At 42.3% G+C, this 18709-nt stretch overlaps 1 protein-coding gene across 1 annotated transcript; it reads right to left on the bottom strand.

The window, feature by feature from the left end:
• Positions 1–1478: 1478 nt before the first annotated feature.
• On the bottom strand, positions 1479–18399 carry hdac6 (histone deacetylase 6). The gene is made up of 29 exons (XM_085344309.1): positions 18305–18399; positions 17054–17146; positions 15386–15514; positions 14735–14820; positions 13289–13373; positions 13138–13178; positions 12952–13048; positions 12733–12830; positions 12521–12625; positions 10058–10126; positions 9381–9507; positions 8778–8843; positions 8635–8694; positions 8430–8519; positions 8102–8208; positions 7914–7981; positions 7277–7424; positions 7067–7195; positions 6822–6990; positions 6324–6529; positions 6050–6242; positions 5624–5773; positions 5364–5541; positions 4790–4926; positions 4489–4701; positions 4267–4413; positions 4032–4178; positions 3822–3950; positions 1479–2067 (listed from the first exon to the last, which is right to left on the bottom strand). The coding sequence occupies exons 2-29, from the start codon at positions 17123–17125 to the stop codon at positions 1999–2001; spliced, it is 3315 nt and encodes a 1104-aa protein (XP_085200435.1). The 5' UTR covers positions 17126–17146; positions 18305–18399; the 3' UTR covers positions 1479–1998.
• Positions 18400–18709: the final 310 nt, after the last annotated feature.

The following is an 18709-nucleotide window of genomic DNA, read 5'->3' as shown; positions in this document are numbered from 1 at the left end:
CAGCAGCAATAACATCCCTGACTTGATTCTGGTCGTGTTAAGGAGCCGGAAGTGACCATATCTGAATGAGAGGGAGGAGAGGGTGTGTTTAGCAATTTCCCATGAATGCATCTCTCACGTCTGCTAATCTGAAATAAAATACAGGCATGTCATCTCACTCATATAGACTTCTTGGCTGGTCTCTGCCTCACAGCAAAAGATGTCATTTGACAGATAATTTGTAATTCAGTTGCTTCAAACAGGGAAGAGAGGTCTAAATCACTGACTTCATTCAGCAGAGGTGAGCCCTGGCATAAATGAAGTGACCGTATTAGTAACCTCAGTGTGCTTTGTAGTGCAGGGCAACATCAGAGGGTGAACCCCAATGATCAGTCGATCATGTGAACAAGACGTTGTGAGATGGAAGAACTCATTTTGAACAGTAAGAGAACCTCCATCTGAACCAGGCTCTGGGAGGGGCAGGCATCGGCTGAGATGGGTTGGAGGTGAGAGGAAAGAGAGAGGACAAACTACAGGACAGAGGACATGTTGTAATAATGTATAAACAGCTCATAGCAGCGTAGCTCCTCTCTAACTATGAGCTTTGTAGAAAGAAACATTTTAAACCTAATCTTAAAAGTAGAGAGAAGCTGGAAAACTGGGAGCTGGTTCCACAGAAGAGGAGCCTGAAAGCTAAAGGCTCTGCCTCCCATTCTACTTTAAATACTCCACAAGTAAGCCTGCAGTCTGAGAGCAAAGTGTTTGGCTAGGATACTAAAAGGTCTTTATGATATTCAAGACCTTGAGGGAAAGGATTTCAAATTAAATTCTGGATTTAACTAAGAGCCAATGAGAAGCCAATATAGGAAAAAGATTCTCAGTGTTTCGCTGCAGATCTGGATTAACTGAAGGCTTTTCGGGGAGCGACCTGCTAACCTGATATTGACATAATACAGAGCAGAGTAGAAAATAAACCAAAACAGATTTAGAGCAGTCTGGGGTCTTTAATATGAGCAGGAGACACATGATGGAAAATATGAAGCGGTCAATAAAGTCGACAGAAAATGAGAAGTTTTCTTTATTTTGTACTGCGGAAACTCAGACACTGAATATTGATCGTGGATATTGATCCAGTCTGATTTGGTGCAAACAAACAGTTTAACAGAAATAACGAGTTTATGAACAGGCAGACAAACCGAGTGTTATTGCACAGCACACAGAGCTCCTCCGATCTCACCGACAACAAAAGCAATCAGCTGTTTTCTTTAAACTCTATTGATCTGTTTTCTCTTCGGCTGCTTTACGTCAGAGAAAGGATTTTTTTTTATATATTATGGAACAAAACAAATCAATGAACTCAGTTACTGATCATTCTCACAGATTTATTGCTGCAACATTTCAGCAGGAAAGAAAAAAGGTTGATTTTAACTAAAATTCCTTTTTTCTCCTCTAAAAAATAAGTTTCTGTTTTCAGACTTTTTTCGTTTTTTAAACTCTGATGTTGATTGTTTCGGTCTGATGGACGGTCATCACGCCATCAGTCACATTTTGGCAACACTCTCTGGAGGGGGCGTGGCCTCTTGGTGACATCATCACCACTATGACTTGAGAATGAAGTCCTCCTGAGCCAAAATTCTTCCTGTTTTTCTGAAAATGGCTATCTTCTTCTTTTTGCTTCTTCAACTTCTTCCGCTCATGATTTTCAAAATAAAAGTGTTAACAGCATGCTGGTGCTTGATCACATTTTCGGGGAATAGAACTGACAACTTGCTGATGACGATGAAGATCATTGAGTGTCTGAAGTAAAAAATACAAATAAAAACATCTTTTGCTTTGCATGTGAGTTTTTGTGTTTTGGCAGTTGTGGGACGCCGTACAAAGCTGGTGAACTTAACAGCGTTTCCCCAGGAAGCACCACTGCTGCTGGTATCCATAGCAATGCACTCAACCGTCCAATCACAGAGAAGGCAGACAGCGAGAAGAAAAGCGAGAAACAGCTGCATACATGAGGTTTTACGCTCAGCTCCAGGGGGGGATCTCCTCTCCAAACTTGCCGCAGTGAGCAGCGTTTTTAGCTTCAAACAGAATCTGAACAACAGAAGAAGAAACGTGATAATCACTGTCAGTGCATATAAACACTGGCTGTGAAAGCCAGGAAATTTTTGAAACAAATGGCTTTCCACACTTTAAAAGTTTTAATCCAGTCCACATATCTTTTCAGGTTCTTTTACATTTTGGCTTGTGTTTATAAAGTGACACCAAACAAAACAGCTGGCTACACTTTTACCTGCACAGTAACAAAGTAACTAAGCACAGAATGGAAACAAAGGGAAACTAATGCTGAAGGAACAGAGCAGAGAAATTTCTTTACTGAGCTTGCAACATCCTCAGTGACGTACCGTGAAGTTTCACTTTTATGTGCGTCTAGTTTCACGACACAAAGCTTGGCTGTGTGTCTCCAGTAAACCACAATCATTCTTAATTTAATTATTATTTCCTGGTCATGTTCAGGCCTGTGAACCAGCCTTGGTAACACTTATATGTGCAAATTCAAGATCTATTATTAGTTTTTACATCAGATATACCGTAAATGTCGGGCTATAAGCCGCTACTTTTTGCACAAGCTTTGAACCCTGCGGCTTTTAGTCAGGTGCGGCTTTTCTATGGATTGTCCGTGATTTTTGTCATATCGTAAGACGATTTGTTTTGTGTGTTCCGCTGTTGTACGGCACTACGTTGCCTGGCGGAAGGATCGGGGTTCAAGAGTGGTATGTTAGTCACATGTCCGTCCGCCAGGCAACGTAGTGCCGTACGAAGTAGCGCGAAAAACAAACTTCAAAGTAGCGCTACGCATTCAGCGGGAGGCGTGGATGATGAGCGGCGATAAACTTGCAAGTTATGCCCAAAAAGCAAGTTATGCCCAACTCCACCGGTGGATTCTGACAGCGTGGAAAAGTGTGAAAACATCCACGATCACCAACGGATTTTGAAGGGCTGGACTGCTGCATGATGGAGAGGAGGACACTGCCACGGCCCTTCTGAGGGTGTTCGACTCTGACACTGACAATGAGGATTTCTTTGGTTTTGAAAGTGACAACGAAGGAGAGAAGAAGAGTGGATGACGAAGCCATCCTGAGCCTGTTCGTTTCCGACACTGGAGAAGAGGACTTTGGTGGTTTTAGTGCGCAGGAAGAAGAGAAAGATGGTGGTGAATGACTGACTTTTCTTCTTGTTAAAGCTGTGTCACTGCACCTGAGCCTAAAAGGTAGTCCGAATCTATTTTTCTGGTGTGCTGTAGGCTACTGTTATGTACTACATGTGCAAATATGTACCCATAACTTGTTTTTCAAAATATTAATAAAAGTGATGTCTCCAAACAGCCATCTCTTTCCTGACAATTCCCTTTGTGCATATTCTCTTACATATGATAAGTCAACATTGAAACACCTGCGGCTTTTGGTCAGGTGCGGCTAATGTATGTACAAAACAGGATTTTCCCCTGATTTTAGCTTGTGCGGCTAATATTTAGGTGCGCTTTGTAGTCCGGGAAATACGGTATTTGGTTTAATTAAAACCTGTTAAAACCAGGCTCAGGGTTGGATTTATGACACTGTGAATTATTGTTGTAACATGACATTAATATCACTGAGTAAACGTTACAAAGCATGATAACTTTGTTTACTGTTTGAGGGGTTTATGTGTCCCAACAGGTGTTCAGTTAAATTAACTGAGTATCCAATTCTTGATGTGATTTTAAGGTGTGAAGACTGAACTTGTCCCCTGGTTCATGCTTCATTTGTAATGGAGCTGCCGGCTGTGAAGCAGCCAGGTAGTAGCATTACCTGGTTGTGTACGTAGGCCTCACACAGGTAGCACCACGCAGAGAGATCGCAGAAACTGAGAACCAGGGGATGTTCAGACACGACTCCGTGATTCACCATGTGTTCGTTCACATAGCGACCACAGAACACCTGAAATAGGCAGATGGCAGAGTCAGGTCAGCAGGTGAAACACATCTTGGATGCATGTGATGCACAGGTATGACGTGTGACCTGGTAGCAAGTGAGACAGATCCAGTTCTCAGCCTCTGAGCCGCAGTCCTGACACGGCCGGAAGACGTCTATACCCGAGGAGGGGAGGGGCTTAACGGCATCCAGGTGAGGACACCAGGAGAGAGGGTCCACCACATACAGAGTTGACTGCAGAGGGAGACAGAGAGATGGACAGTCAGACACACTCGTCTGGATTTTTAACTTTATTAATGATCACAATTAAATGATGTCTGACTCCATCTGCGTCGGCGCCACACATCAGTTCCAGGGATGTCTGAGGCTTTGACCAACCACACGCTCCCTCGGGCTCTGGCTCCGCCCCGGCCCCGGCTTCAACCTTATCTACACCTGCGACCGACTCTGGTGTTGCCACGCCAACAGGCTATGAGAAATAAAAGTGAGGAAGTTGTCATGGTCACTTAGAGAGTGGGACATAAAAAAAATGTTGCTGACTCACCTGACACGACATACTGTCTGCTGATTCGCTGCACGCAGGTGTACTGTCATCTGACTCCTTCTTCACTTCTTCACAGGTTGGCTTCTCTGAGCTCAGGGGGACCTTTGGCCTAGCTCCTCCCACTGGAGAGGATGCAGGGTTCTGATTGGCTGAGGTCTGACCGATGTCCAAACTGGCCAATCCCTGAGTGAGCTGCTCCAGACTGCTCACCGTCTGATTGGACAAATGAAATGAGGAGCATTCTCAGTTAAAATTTGTCCTTCTTTATCAGGAGTCTCATCTCAGTTTATGGGTGTGTTACCGTAGAGTCGTCCGGTCGTGCAGGGGGCACCGGCGGTTTGTCGTTGCTGCCCTGCTCTGACTTCCTGCCTTTTCCTTTAGAACTACGTTTCCCACGATGCTTCAGGGTAGGCAGGGCTGCCCGGACAGACTCTGGAACTGAATGACAGAAAGAGACATTCAAATGAAATTAAATGGGTATAAACTGGTACATTAACAGAGTCCATGAACACAGAACCAGGTCCAGGTTCTGGTCTTGGATCTGGTCTCTACACACACTCCTGTCCAGTAAAAATAAAACTGATCTCTTTAATGACAGTTGCTTTAATTTATTCCATCTCAATCCAGCCAGGTTTTTTCTGCCTTTCTTCTTCTCATGGCTGTGAGAAAAGCAAATCAAAACAAAGCTGGCTTAAAGGGAGAAAGCCAGATTTCTGACAGAGGATAAACTGAGAGGCCCAGTAAACGATAAATAAAGATTATTTCTAACTGCAAATCATGCAGAGCTGCTTTAGTAGAGTCAACAATAGAACCCGGAGATGGAGATGAGCAGAACAAGTTCTGTTTAAATCTGATGAATGAGATTCTGGACTCACCGTCAATCCTCAGGGACCTCCAGTAGGGGACGTGGTATCGGATGACCTCGTTTATTGTTGCCACGGCACTGTGGTGAGGAGGAGGGAGAGGCGTCACCAAGGCAGGAGGGGGGTCTCCTAGCAACATGCTGGTGCACATCGCCATGGAGTCAGAGATGGTTGACAAATTGTAACCTCCCTGAGGAGAAAGAGACGCATCAGTTCACTCAAGTTTTCTTCACTTAATCCATGTTTACTTTCATTTCACCATCCCAGATCACCTCCAGTATGACCAGGACCCGCCCCCCAGCCAGTGACATCAGCATGTGTGTGAGGTGGGCGTATCCTTCTGGAGTCACATTGTAGCCACCCAGGGGATCCCCCCGGGCTGCGTCGAACCCGGCCGACACCAGAACCAGACTGGGGTTAAACTACAGAGAGAAGACAAATTTGTGGAAGACTTAAAGGCTAATCAACCAATCAAAGCACAGTTTCAAGTCTAAACACCCAACCAGAGGACTCAGTCACATCTAACCAACCAATCAGAGGACTCGTTAAGGGCAAACTTATCAGCAGAGAATCCATATCAAACCAGAAAATGTTGACATGTTTGCTTGAAAAGTGATTGATTATCAATCAGATTATGATCACTCTTCTCCTGATTAACTGATCAATTTCTGCTGCTCAGTGTGTGCCATAAATGTTACCTCAGTGGCGATAGGCATGACGACACGGTGAAAAGCTGCAAGATAGTCCGAGTCACCCATCCTTCCTCCGCTCCATGCCACATTGACATTAAAACCCGCCCCCTTGGCCACGCCCACCTTGTCGGGGGCAGCGTCCTCTGAAGATGGAAAGAATGCACCGTTGTCGTAGCGGTGGAGGGAGATGTAGAGGACACTGCAAACACAAAGTCCAGTTTAGCTCGTTTTCGTCACTGCAGGTAAAAACTGTTATTAAGCTCCTCCTCCTCCTCCTCACCTGCCATCGTCCTCGAACATGTGCTGCGTGCCGTTGCCGTGGTGAACATCCCAGTCTAAGATGAGGATTCGCATCAAGGGATCATGAGAGGCTTTCTTGGCATAGCGAGCAGCGAGAGCTGCCGTGTTGAATAAACAGAAGCCACAGGGATAGTCTCTCTCAGCGTGATGACCAGGAGGACGGACAATGGCCACGGCGTTAGTCACCTGCAGAGGAAACGGACCAATCAGCTGACCTTAGCCTGTCAGTAGTATATTATATGTATTATACACACATCACATTTAGTTAGTGTTGTGAACAGAGGACATTTTTAAGGATGGACTGTCAGAAGCTAAACGTTCAAAAATAGCGCACCAAAGAGCTGGAAGACTTTATACTGGTCAGTTATTCCCATTTAAGAGATTGTAACTCGTGTTTTTGTTGCTACGTTTGCAGATGTCAGTTATTAGTAAGATGCTAAGAAGCTTTTATGACAGAGCAGAGCCACTCACGTCGTACCTGCCCACACAGGATCTGGTCCAAGGCGTTGAGGCAGCTTCCAGCCGCCAGCTGTGCACACTGGAAGCTCTGCTGGTTGAGGTAAATGGAGACGAACTCGTCACCCAGTTTGTGCAGCTCTCTGGGCTTCATCATCGCCGTGGCTTTCATCTGCTCGATGTGCTGCATGCTGGACACACACATTCGTGCTGAGGACCAGGAGATGAGGTAAAGCTGCTCACACACAGCACTCTGCAGCTTCATACCTGTGACACAAGGACAGCTCCTCCTCTGTCGCCAAGCGAACTGGTATCCGCTGGCAGCGATCAACCAATCCCAGTTGCTGATGTTTGGAGAAGATCTTAAAGATTCGCTGAGGCTGCTCCGGGTGATGTCTGCAGTGGAGTTACATCAGCGGGATTATTACAGAATCGCAGCTTCCTGTATTCATGTCGAACAGAGTCGAGGTAGCTCACCTGTCCCACAGGTTCGAATGCTCCATCATCCTCTCATCATAAACCAGACCTGTTGTCGTGGCAACAGAGGGGGCAAGGTTGGGCTTCATTGTATTTTTCTGATTGCTCGATGTGCTGATGGCACGTCCCTCAGCCGACGGGCTGCCTTCTGCACGGAAAGGAGGAAGAGGGAAGTTTGATGAAGAGAAGTGAAAAGGGGATTCTAGTTCCTGCAGGTTCCCTCTGCGCATCCGTCTGGACGGTTTAAACCTGCGTTAGTTCGAGCTTAAGAATTACACTCATCATCGTCTTTATAGGTCAAAGCTGTGTTTGATATGGTGGCTATAAACTATTTTTATTGTTGTCTTAGATGCAAAGAAGAAAATATATCCACCTAATAATATTATGAATCGCCACAGATGATGACTGGTTCCATTCTGCTAATTTGGCCTTTAAAATCGATGGAGGTTAATCTGACTGCGGTTTTAGAATTTCAGATCAGTTGAATTTTATTTATATAGTGCCAAATCAACAACAACAGCCGCCTCAAGGCGCTTCATGCTGATGTTACTTTTAAGAGCTTGTGTCTGTTGATGTGGAGCTACCTGTCCTAACATTATGATTACAGAGTGTGTGTGTTGGTGTGGTTGAGGGTTACCCAGCATTTGCAGAGAGGCCCAGTGTGGATACAGAGCTGAGATGGTCTGAGAGATGGACTGCAGAGCACTGAAAGACACGCAGGGTCTGAATGAAACAGGCTGAGAGTCCTCCGCGTGCAGAATAAAAGGAAAAACACAACAGGTGACACAGCCTTTGTAATCTGCTGGATGTCAGGTGAGGTGTTACCTGTCAGACAGAGCAGTGGGTGTAGTTAGAGGAGGACATGGTCCACCCAGCAGAGCTCGAATGCAGGCTGCAGCACTCTCAGCTGATGACTCATAATTATAACCTCCCTACAGACAAACAAAAAAAGAACAAAAACAAAATGAACAAACAGGTAGAAGCCAAACTCGTTTAAACTCTGATATCCTGGAACATAATTTCATTGCATCTCTACTTAGGGAAAGAGGGTACGTGACACACACACACACACACACACGTATATTTAACATGAGAGTAAAGTGATCTCAGGGTCAGGATGAATCAGATGTCAGCGTGTAGGAGGACGTTTTACCTCGAGAGCGAGAACAAGTCGACCTTCTGCCAAACTCATCAACATGTGAGTCAGAACCTGGAAACACTGAGGACTCACACACATCTCACCCTGAACACACACACACACACACACACACACACACACACACACACACACACACAGAGTGAAACAACTGACGCATTTGATTAAAAAAAAACTGATCTCGGGTCTGTGGGTGTTTTACCTTCAGATCTCCAACTGCGGCATCGAATCCAGCAGAGACCAGAACCAGCTGAGGCTGAAACTGAAAACACACACGCTGATCGATACATGACGTCATCAATATCAAATTTTCTAAATGTGTGTATGAGTGTGTGTGTGTGTTACCTCGTAGGCGACGGGCAGCAGCACTTGTTGAAAAGCCGCGATGTAATCAGCGTCGGTCATCCCCGTCTGACAAACGCATCACAACACAGGTAAGACTTGTTCAATAACACTGAAACCTGACTAGGTCACGAAATGCACATCAGTACAGACGGTACTGTAAAATGAAACAATCGGGATGGTTTGGAGACCATGACACAGGCAGAGCTGGAGGTGTTGAGATTTTCACCGGGAGCAACCAGAATGGACAGGATCAGAAATGAGCACATCACAGGACAGCTCAGATAACATTAGGTGGTTTGGACATGTGCAGAGAAGTAACAGTGGATGTATTGGACAAATGATGTTGATGCAGCTTTCAGGCAGGTCACTGAGAGGATTCATGGATGTAGTGAAGGAGGCCATGCAGAGTTCTTCAGGGAGTAAAAGCTGTGCAGGCCCAGAGGCAGCAGAGCAGCTTTAAACCATCCACCCCACCTTGCTTCACAGCTAAGGTGAGTTTTGGTGTATTTTTGCATGTTTTTCAGGGTTTGAACTGCTTGTTCTGCTTTACTGTTGCCTGCTCTGGGTAAGAGGCTGTCAGCTGGAGGATTTGGAAGAACTCACCTGGTTCCAGGGCAGGTTGATGTTTCTTCCTTCAGCTGGTCCGCTGCCAACAAAATGGCTGTCGGATTCTGGCAGGTGAGGCCAGAAAGAGCCCTGCTCATACCTGTGGACGCTGAAGTACAGAACACTAAAACACACACACACACACACAGATAAAGTTTAGACAGGAACCAGCTACAGCTTTACCCAAACCTAATCAAAGGCATTAGACATGATGGATGAAGCTCTGAGCAGAAGCAGCTGAGCAGGTTCAACATCTAAATCAGATTCTCCTGGAAGCTCAAATATTGGAGAGATTACGCACAGCTGAGCAAAAACGTGACGCCACCTGCTGATACGCTGCACTCCTTTGAGTCCATGAACGTGCACTATTTTTATAAAGCTATGCAAACTAATGAAAAATCCTTTTCATCATAGACTTTCACGTATACAGGCCTGATTTCAACTACCACCTTTTATCAACGAATAGATTTAACTCTCTCCAAATTGCCCCGAGTTATTAGGCAACCAACAGTAAAGGAGAAGCGCAACATTACAGGCTTGAAAGATGAAGGGTAAAAATAAACCTTCAGATGGAAAAGCTGCTTTTGTTCAAATCGCTGCCTGCTCTGTCTGCCTGTCAGCAGATTCACATGTTAATAAGATCTGATCCTGGATCAGAGGAGAAGGAGCAGTACCTGGGATCCTCCTGGAACCGGTACTGGATGCCCTGCCCGTGATGTACATCCCAGTCCACTATCAGCACCCTGACACACACACACACACACACACACAGAAACAAAATGTGAACACTGGGATTTTCAGAGTAAAGCTTGAAGCTACGTTTATTTCATTCTCATTAAACCCCCTCCTGGGGTAATTGAGAAATTATACAAACAAACCAACAAAGCACAGTGCTTTTTAATACACATAATCATTATAATGAAAAGTAAAAATACATAAATAAAATATCCATCAACAAATCACACATCCAAATACAGATACAATTTCTTTACCAAGTTTTGCAAGTTTACGCAGTTTAACAATATCCTTAGTAATAAATAACTTTGCCATCTTATAGACATTTGGGCTCAACCTAAAATACACAAGCAGATGTTTTTGTCTTTGCAACTAAAAACAACGACATTCAAATAAATAATTATACTCATCTCTGAGTTTTCCCAAGCTACAAAGTTCACATAAAAGTTTAATATATTTGACTCCATCAGATCTGCCCGTTACTACGACTAACACCACATCTAAACCTTGCTAAATAAAACAGAATAATCTAAACGACAAAAATTATTTTCCAGTTGGAATTCTCACTTAAATATTCTGTAATTAATATAAAGACTATTGTTAAACATTTCTCAATTCCAATTTTGTCTCAGAATATGAGATATCCTCATCTCAGTTACTGCTTTTATAACCTGTCATTCAATATTTTATGTTCCCATAAATTAGAAAATCCTTTATGATCAAATATTTGCTTTAACTTCAATATCCACGGCGACTTTAAAAAGGCCTTTATCATATAGATTTTTCAAAAAGCTAAACACGAGAAATGATCATTTATTCCTATTTCTGCTCAATAATCTACACCAGCAGCCAACCATCCTACATTCAATCTTTATTCAATTTAAATCCACCCAAATCTCCATATAAAACACAATTTGCTGCATTTTTATTCAACTTAAGAAGCTGCTTTAAAAATTTAACATGTAAAGCCCCACACCTCCAACCCATAGAGCAATACAGGTGAGACCAACTGTTCAAACTGTAACTGAGTTTCAACAGATAATCTTAGATCTCTAGCTTTAGTTAAAAACTACAGAGAGCTTTCCAAGCCTGCCGCTTTGGTTTTTTAATGGCCATTGTCAAGTGTTTTTATGCACACTCAATCATCCAGGTAAGTAAATCCTTCACTTGGATGAGTGATAAAACGTTTCTCCCACTGAAAACGCTACGTCCAGATGAACAGAATCAACTTTTTGGACTTTTTTAAAGTGTTAGACCAAGATAAACATAATCGTTCACTCTTCATAATACAGAATTCCCAAATTAGAAGTCACCTTTTGGGAAAATTCCTATTTTAGCTCTGTTTCCGATTCTGACAATATTCCAGTGTCATCTGCATACAGAAGGACAAAAAGTCTTAAACAGACCTCAACAGAAATGATAGTCCATTATAATATCTTTGTATACTCAAAATAAATTTAAAAGACTGCAAAAAGCAACTGTTCACTCTGTCAAACTCCTATATTACAATCAAACAATTTAGAATACAGATTTTGAGCCATCGCATGTGACTCAGCATTTTGGTATAAATTATTCACAACTGTAAAAATGTCTTCTATATATAACTGCAGCAATTAAGTTTTGTTATAATAGGCTTCTTTCAACCAAATCAAAAGCTTTTTTGTAATCAATAAAACTCAATATGGTCACTTCTAATAATGCAGACATAAATTAATTACATTATGTAAAACAAATATATGATCAATTATTGTGTAACTCGCCCTACAGTCAGCTTGTTCAGAAAGCCCACTGCAGTTAAATAAGACGTCAACGCTCATTAATTATTGACGTAAACAATTTTCCAGTACAATTAAATACAATTGTCTGTACCGGTGTTAACACATTTACCCATATACAAAGGATGTATTCCAGCTTCTTCAAACAGGCCAAAGACCTACTTTATGGTGCTGAAAACTGGGTAATAATGGACCAAAGGCAACAATATGTAATCACATCCTGAAATAAATTAATCTGCGTGACAATAAGGGCCCAACGTCATCAGTGAAACAACTTTAATCACTGATTTACGACATGAATTTTATTATTTAGCTTGTTTTCCTACAAGTCTTAAACATAATGTAAGAAAATTTAACATCTGCATCAAACCCATAGGAACAACAAGACCTTTTAAGTCCTTATTTTGTTTGATTTCAGGCTTTCAATGACCCACGGGGAGTTCGGAAAGAGGAGCTCCACCATCTGATGATGGTTTAGCTTTTTATAATTGATCTGCACTTTTAAAGAAAGTCTTTGCTACACCAAAACTCCAAAAGACCTGAGATGTTAAGACACAAAGCTACATACTAGCTCCCCAGATTGTCACACGTATACACAATGAAGAAAGACGAGTGTGTGTTACACACCTGCTGATGGCGTGCCTGGTCTGAGCGTATCGAGCTGCGATCGCCACGTTGTTGAAGATAGAGTAACCGTTGCACTCGTTGGCCTGAGCGTGATGACCTGGAGGTCTGAAAGAAGCGAGAGGCACGATATCGATCTGTTATTTCAGCGCTGTGTTCAGGTGTTCAAAGGAAAACACGGCGCTGCCCCGGGCAGGACGATCTGCTTCTCTTACCTGATGATGGCGAATCCGTTCTTGAGTTCAGAGGTCATGACCCGATCGACCAGCTGAAGCACTGCACCCACAGCTGTCACAGACACCTGGAAGGACTCCTGAAACACAAAAGATATTTAGTGCAAAATACAACTAACAACATCATGCTGTCCAGTTATCGATCATAAAGAACAAAATGAGCTTATTAAGAATTAACAAGATGTGTGTGCGTGTTCTTACTGGATGGAGATAAATGGAATCATATTTGTTGGACAGAGTTTGGAGTTCAGCCAGTGTCATCGTCTGAGTCGACTTTATCAGGTCCACATAGTGTTTCCTGCAGCAGCACAAACACACGGCAGGTTTTATGCGCGAACACATTAAAACATAAACAGAAGACGCTTTAACAGCGATCAGCAGACTCACATGTGAGCCAGCAGCAGCTCTTCCTCTGTAGCTTCTCTGGGCTAAAACACAAAAACACACGTCAGGATCGGTTATCTATAAAACTCGATGAGGATGTAAGAATAAGACTTTTATTAATATTCATCTCTGAGGAGCTCTTATTTAGCCTAACCTCAACTCTGATACAGAGAGGCAGCAGATCTTGTCTCTCCAGCTCCTTCATGATGGCTGTCACTCTGTCCGGACTCTCTGGATGGCTGAAAACAAAGTATTTCAAAGATAGATCAACAAAGACTTTATTAATCCCACACTGGGGAAATTCACTTGTTACAGTAGCACAAAAAGAAAATTTAATTATATTAATAATTATATATATATTATATCGGATATATTAAAAAACTACAGAAATAGAAGAATAAATAAGAAAACTTTTAGAATCACCTGCACTGATAGCTAAGCTAAGCTAGTTATTTCTCAGGATATAGTTGTATTGTTACTTGTTACAGTTATTTGATATTATATTTTGCACTATCCTACTGTATATTACTGTATACTTGTATTCTGCTGTACATATTGTATATCTTATTCCTCTGCTCCTCTGTCTCTCTTGCTGCATTGAGCATGTGTATGACAAAAGAAATAAAGTTCTTCTTATCTTATCTTATCTTATCTTAAAAATGATGTACACAAAAGCCAAAACTCTTAAATAATTCAAAATGGATTAAATACTACACAAGAGTAATTTGTACTATCTACAAATGGTACTATATATAGAATATACATGCAAAGCTACTCTGGAAGAGTCCAAGAATAACATCATATAGCTAGAAATGAGCAGACAGACTCCCCTGTAGCATTAGCTCCATATGAACTAAAACAGAGGAGCTGTAACAGCTGATCTCCTTCTTCTATGATGCAAATTTGATTAAAAAATGCAAATAAGCAGAACAGGAGCCCGCTTTGCATGAATTAAAAGTTAACAACAGTCTTTAGAAGAGAAGTACGAGGTGAAAAAAATGAAACTAACAAACAGGCTCATATTTAATTTAAATGATAAATTTTGCCCTGAAGGAAATCGCTGAGCTGCTGAATGATGGAGACCGTCTGTGAATCTGAAAAAACATCCAGCTCTTAAATATTCATCATGGATTAGTCTCTGCATTATTCACTCCATTAATCAACTCGCTGTTTAGAAAACATGAGTTCCTGAGGATGCCAAACAGAGACACAAGTCAGTGAAACTTGGACACAGGGCAAAGAAAAGGAAGCTCAGGTAATCAGTTATGAGCAAAGATGCTGATTAACTTTCTCATGAGGTCAGACTACAGCAGAAATCACAATTATTACTTATTAAACTTAATTCACTTATTGACAGCTTCAGTTTCAACAGTGTATCTGTAAACATAAACTAATGTTTCACTGAAAACAAAACAACACAAATTGAACTGAACGTGCTGAAGCCTGGTGTGGACTGAATTTTGAAAGGAACCGAAACAAAATATAAAACAATAATCATTTAAACTCAATTATTGTCTTTTACTGATCAATGTTAGTCAAAAATGTAACTGTAATTAACATCTGATTTAACTGCACAGCTCCTGTCTGAGGTGCTGCTTACCTCGGGTCCCACTCGTTCTTATGGTGGGTGAAGATCTCCGAGTAAACGAGACCCGTTCCACTGGCTGCTGATCTGCTGGACAGATCCTACACACACACACACACACGCACGCACGCACGCACACACACACACACACACACACCCAGGAAAAATAATCAAATAAAACTTCATTTTTGATAAAATATGATAATGTGCTGTGTTTCAGGATGCAAAAGTGCCAGTATCAGGTATACCTCTAGCTTATGACTTGCAGAGACAGTCCTATTCACCCCCACCTATTACCACATGACAGTCTCACAGCAGGTCACACCAAACAAACAGTTTGCCGCTCACAGTTTCTGATGGAACCGGAGCAGACCCAGGACATGAGATGAAGTCTCTCAGCTGGGCTGGGAACGCTGTTGTGTCTCCTCATAAGAGCTTCTGGAGGCTTATATTATTTCATTACTTATCTCTACTTTATTATGGATGTCCATCTTTAGAGTTTGGCTTAAAACCTTGAAACACCTTCACAGGTGTAGCTGACACTGGTGGAAAGGTCAGAGATGGTCTGAGGTCCAGCACAGACATCTCACCTCTGTTCCAAACACTCTGCAGGACCTGAGCTGCATGCTAATCTTTTCAAATATTAAACAGAGTGCAAAGTCTCACCAGTGTCTTCAATTTGCCACTCAGCTCCTCTTCTCGCTCCTCTCTGGTCCTCTCCATCCTTCCTCTCCTCTTCAGCTCCTGCAGGCTGTTTCCTCCTTTGTTCTCCTGTGTTCCCTCACTGCTGCCGACCTGCAAACATAAACAGGAGCAGCTGAAGCCCACCTCTCTGCTGAAGCAAATTGATACGCTGTAGGGTTAAAGCACAAGTGCTCCAACGTGACGCAAAGAACCAGAAGAAGAAGAGTTCAAATAACTAAAAGAGGAAAAGCTGAAGAAGAAGAAAAGGGTGGGCTGTTTCTGCCTGGTGTTACGAAAGCAGACTGATGACAAATCCAAACACTCAGGTGTTTACATGAAACTGAGCGCAGAATCGAAGTAGAGGCACGACAATCTGAGATAACAGTTCACCTCAGGTAAATGAATGATTGCCTCGCCCACTTTTACTCGTCAATAATTCATACTCAGCTAAAGCCAACCTGTAAACTTTAACGCATGCAGCATAAATAGTAACACTGACAAAAAGCGAGTTAAATCTGGAGCACGTCACCTCGAGCGTATCACTTTAATCCTAAAGAGGACCTATACTACTCATTTATGCTCCGTATGGAGGAAGGAGGGTTGCATGTCTAATCTACTGACTGAAGTAACTGTGACACTATTATACTTTCTCTTCATTTTAGCATTATTGAAACAAATAAAATGTGTTTTATGAGGACTGACAGATGAGGATTGTCTCAATAAATGCAATTTTGTTCATACACTTTTTAAAAAATCCTTTCTGCATTAAAAAGACTGAAAATCAGTCACTGACCTGAGAACATTTTATAATATCTGCCACAGACAAAGAAAACAGTATAGGTGTTAAACATAAATAGATCCAAACTCAGTCATTTAAGTCACTAAAATAACCCAGTCGAGTTAAAGCTTCAACTAACAAACCTAAACACTTTTAATATGACCCCCGATCTACATACTGAAGGCCATATTGATTAAACTATAAAGTTAATCAAGATATATTGAGTTTGTTTACTTTGTTGTAGATTTCTTTTTTTATATACATTTTTTGGCCTTTTTCTGGCTTTATTGGGCAGATACAGTGAAGACTGCGAGGAAAGCAGAGGGAAAGAGAGAGGGGGAGACGTGCTGCAAAGGGCGGGTTGGATTCGAACCCGGGCCGGCCACTCTCAGACATGCGGCATACGGTATGTTTTTTGAATTGATCACTTTTTGCTAACTAGGAATCCGCAAAGAGTGACTGCAGAGTAAATGACTGATCTAATATTAAAAATCAATACTGGCAGCAACCAGTGCTACCCCTCAGCCTCCTAGTAGATGCACCTATGGCATCAATTTCAAAATCCTATGTCGCCTTGTTTTCAAGTTATCGTGTTCACAGGATTTTCAGTAAACTGGACCTCTGACCTTGACCATGTGGTCAAGGTCACTGAGATTCAAACTTGTCTGACATTTTTAGTAGATACAACCATGGCATCAATTTGAAGCTCCTTCGTTCTCGAGTTATCGCATTCACAAACTTGAGTATCCACATTGTGCGTCCACCTGGCAGGGTGACGACAACACCCCGTCAGATTTTATGGCTGAGCGGCAAAGAGGTTTAAAAGGAGGTGAAGGTTAAAACCAGGTGTATCCCTGTGTCGGGTGACTGACCTGAGGGGACAGACGAGGAGATCTTCTAACTGGCTTCGGTCCATGCCCTGGAGGATCTGACCCCGACTGCATCACTGATCCACTCAGATCCACCTGAAACAAAAATAACAAAGACACATGAAGAAGAACCTTCACACCTGCGAGCCAGAACAAGCCTCGTTACAGAGGAGTCACGACTGTGTAATGTGTCAATGAGAATCCAAACTAATTAAACCCTTTAATTAACCTCAAATAGCACAGAGACAAGTACGCTGAAACTGAGAAGATTTTTTGTTTACTTAAATCTCTCTGCTCACTTGGAATTTGAGACTGAAGAGTTTCATCACCTTTTTTTTCTTTAACTACACTCTGTAAACATCTTAGAACTCAGGAGGTCAGTTGCAGAAGTTTAAAAAAAAAAAAGTTTCCCAGAGCCGGTCCCTGATGTAATCCCACTCCCACCTTGAACCCATCACTGTCACGCCACCCTCACATGCTTCCCCACTACTCCTGACTTCCTCATGCAGTTGCACAGTTCCTCTCTGGGTACCACATAATAAGCTTTCTCTAGATCCATGAAGACACAGTGAGGCTCCTTCTGGTTTTCTCTATACATCTCTATCAACACTCTCAAAGCAAACATCAAATCTGCTGAGCTCTTTCTCAGAATGATCCATACTGCTGCTCCTTATCCTAACTTCAACAGCTCTTTCCCATATCTTTATTCTCACACTCGTCCACTTTGTCTCTCTGTAGTTACTCAGCTCTGCACATCACCCTTGCTCTAGAAAATCTGTACCAGTACACTTCTTCTCCAGGTGTGATTGTGTTATAAGGAAGACGTTCTTTTAGCTTTTTTTCTTCCTACTTTCGCCAAGTCCTGGTCAATGCCATTCATTGGGTTTCTCTCTGTTATTATTGTTCACTTTAAAAAAAAAAAAGAGTGCCTGAAAATGACTACCACCGTAATTTATGGATGTGTATATAGTTGAACTGAACTACGTTTATTGTTTTTCATATTTCTTCAGCATTATTTTATTTATAATTTAATTAATTTATATATTTTTAGAGATTTTCACATCTGTTACGTCTTCAGATTGATGCATAAATGCTTTTTCTAAGATCATGATCGTGGCCAACACCAGGACCGGTACACCGGGACCGGGGTCATCCTCTCTCGGTGTAAATAGTGAAGCAGCAGAAGCTGTTAGCCTCCTGCTAGCTTGTTCTTAGTATGAAACACCCAGACTGAGCGGATAAACTGGGACTCACAGTCAGCCGAAAACATCCACACCTTGAAACCGGGTCAAAATCCGTCTGAAGACCCGCTGCAGCCTCCGGAACCGGGACGACCAGGAAGTGTACTGTTTGTTTCCGAGCCGCTGAGCGCCAACCGTACACCGCTACCGTCTGAGGCGTATGACGTCACCGAGCAGAGCAGCCAAGGGTGTGGCGCGCGCCGGGACTTTTTTTAAATGATTTAAAACTAAAAACCGTTAGAGATCGATGTCACGAGCTTTTGTCTTAATCTCTATAGATTCATATGTGCTTAAAACAAATAGCGTCTTCAAAATGTAGGTTATGTTTTACAAACACTTTTCCTTTTTGCTGTTTCATTTTAATAATAATCCTATTATGTCTTACCTAATATAATACTGTGGCCCTTTATTCACACTA

The sequence above is a fragment of the Diplotaxodon limnothrissa genome, linkage group LG20 (genome assembly GCF_057381915.1).
Source record: "Diplotaxodon limnothrissa isolate DT_005_m linkage group LG20, D_limnothrissa_male_GT1.1, whole genome shotgun sequence".
Taxonomy (NCBI): Eukaryota; Metazoa; Chordata; class Actinopteri; order Cichliformes; family Cichlidae; genus Diplotaxodon; species Diplotaxodon limnothrissa.
The sequence above is the reverse complement of the archived record's forward strand: the minus strand, read 5'-3'. Positions and strand labels throughout refer to the sequence as shown.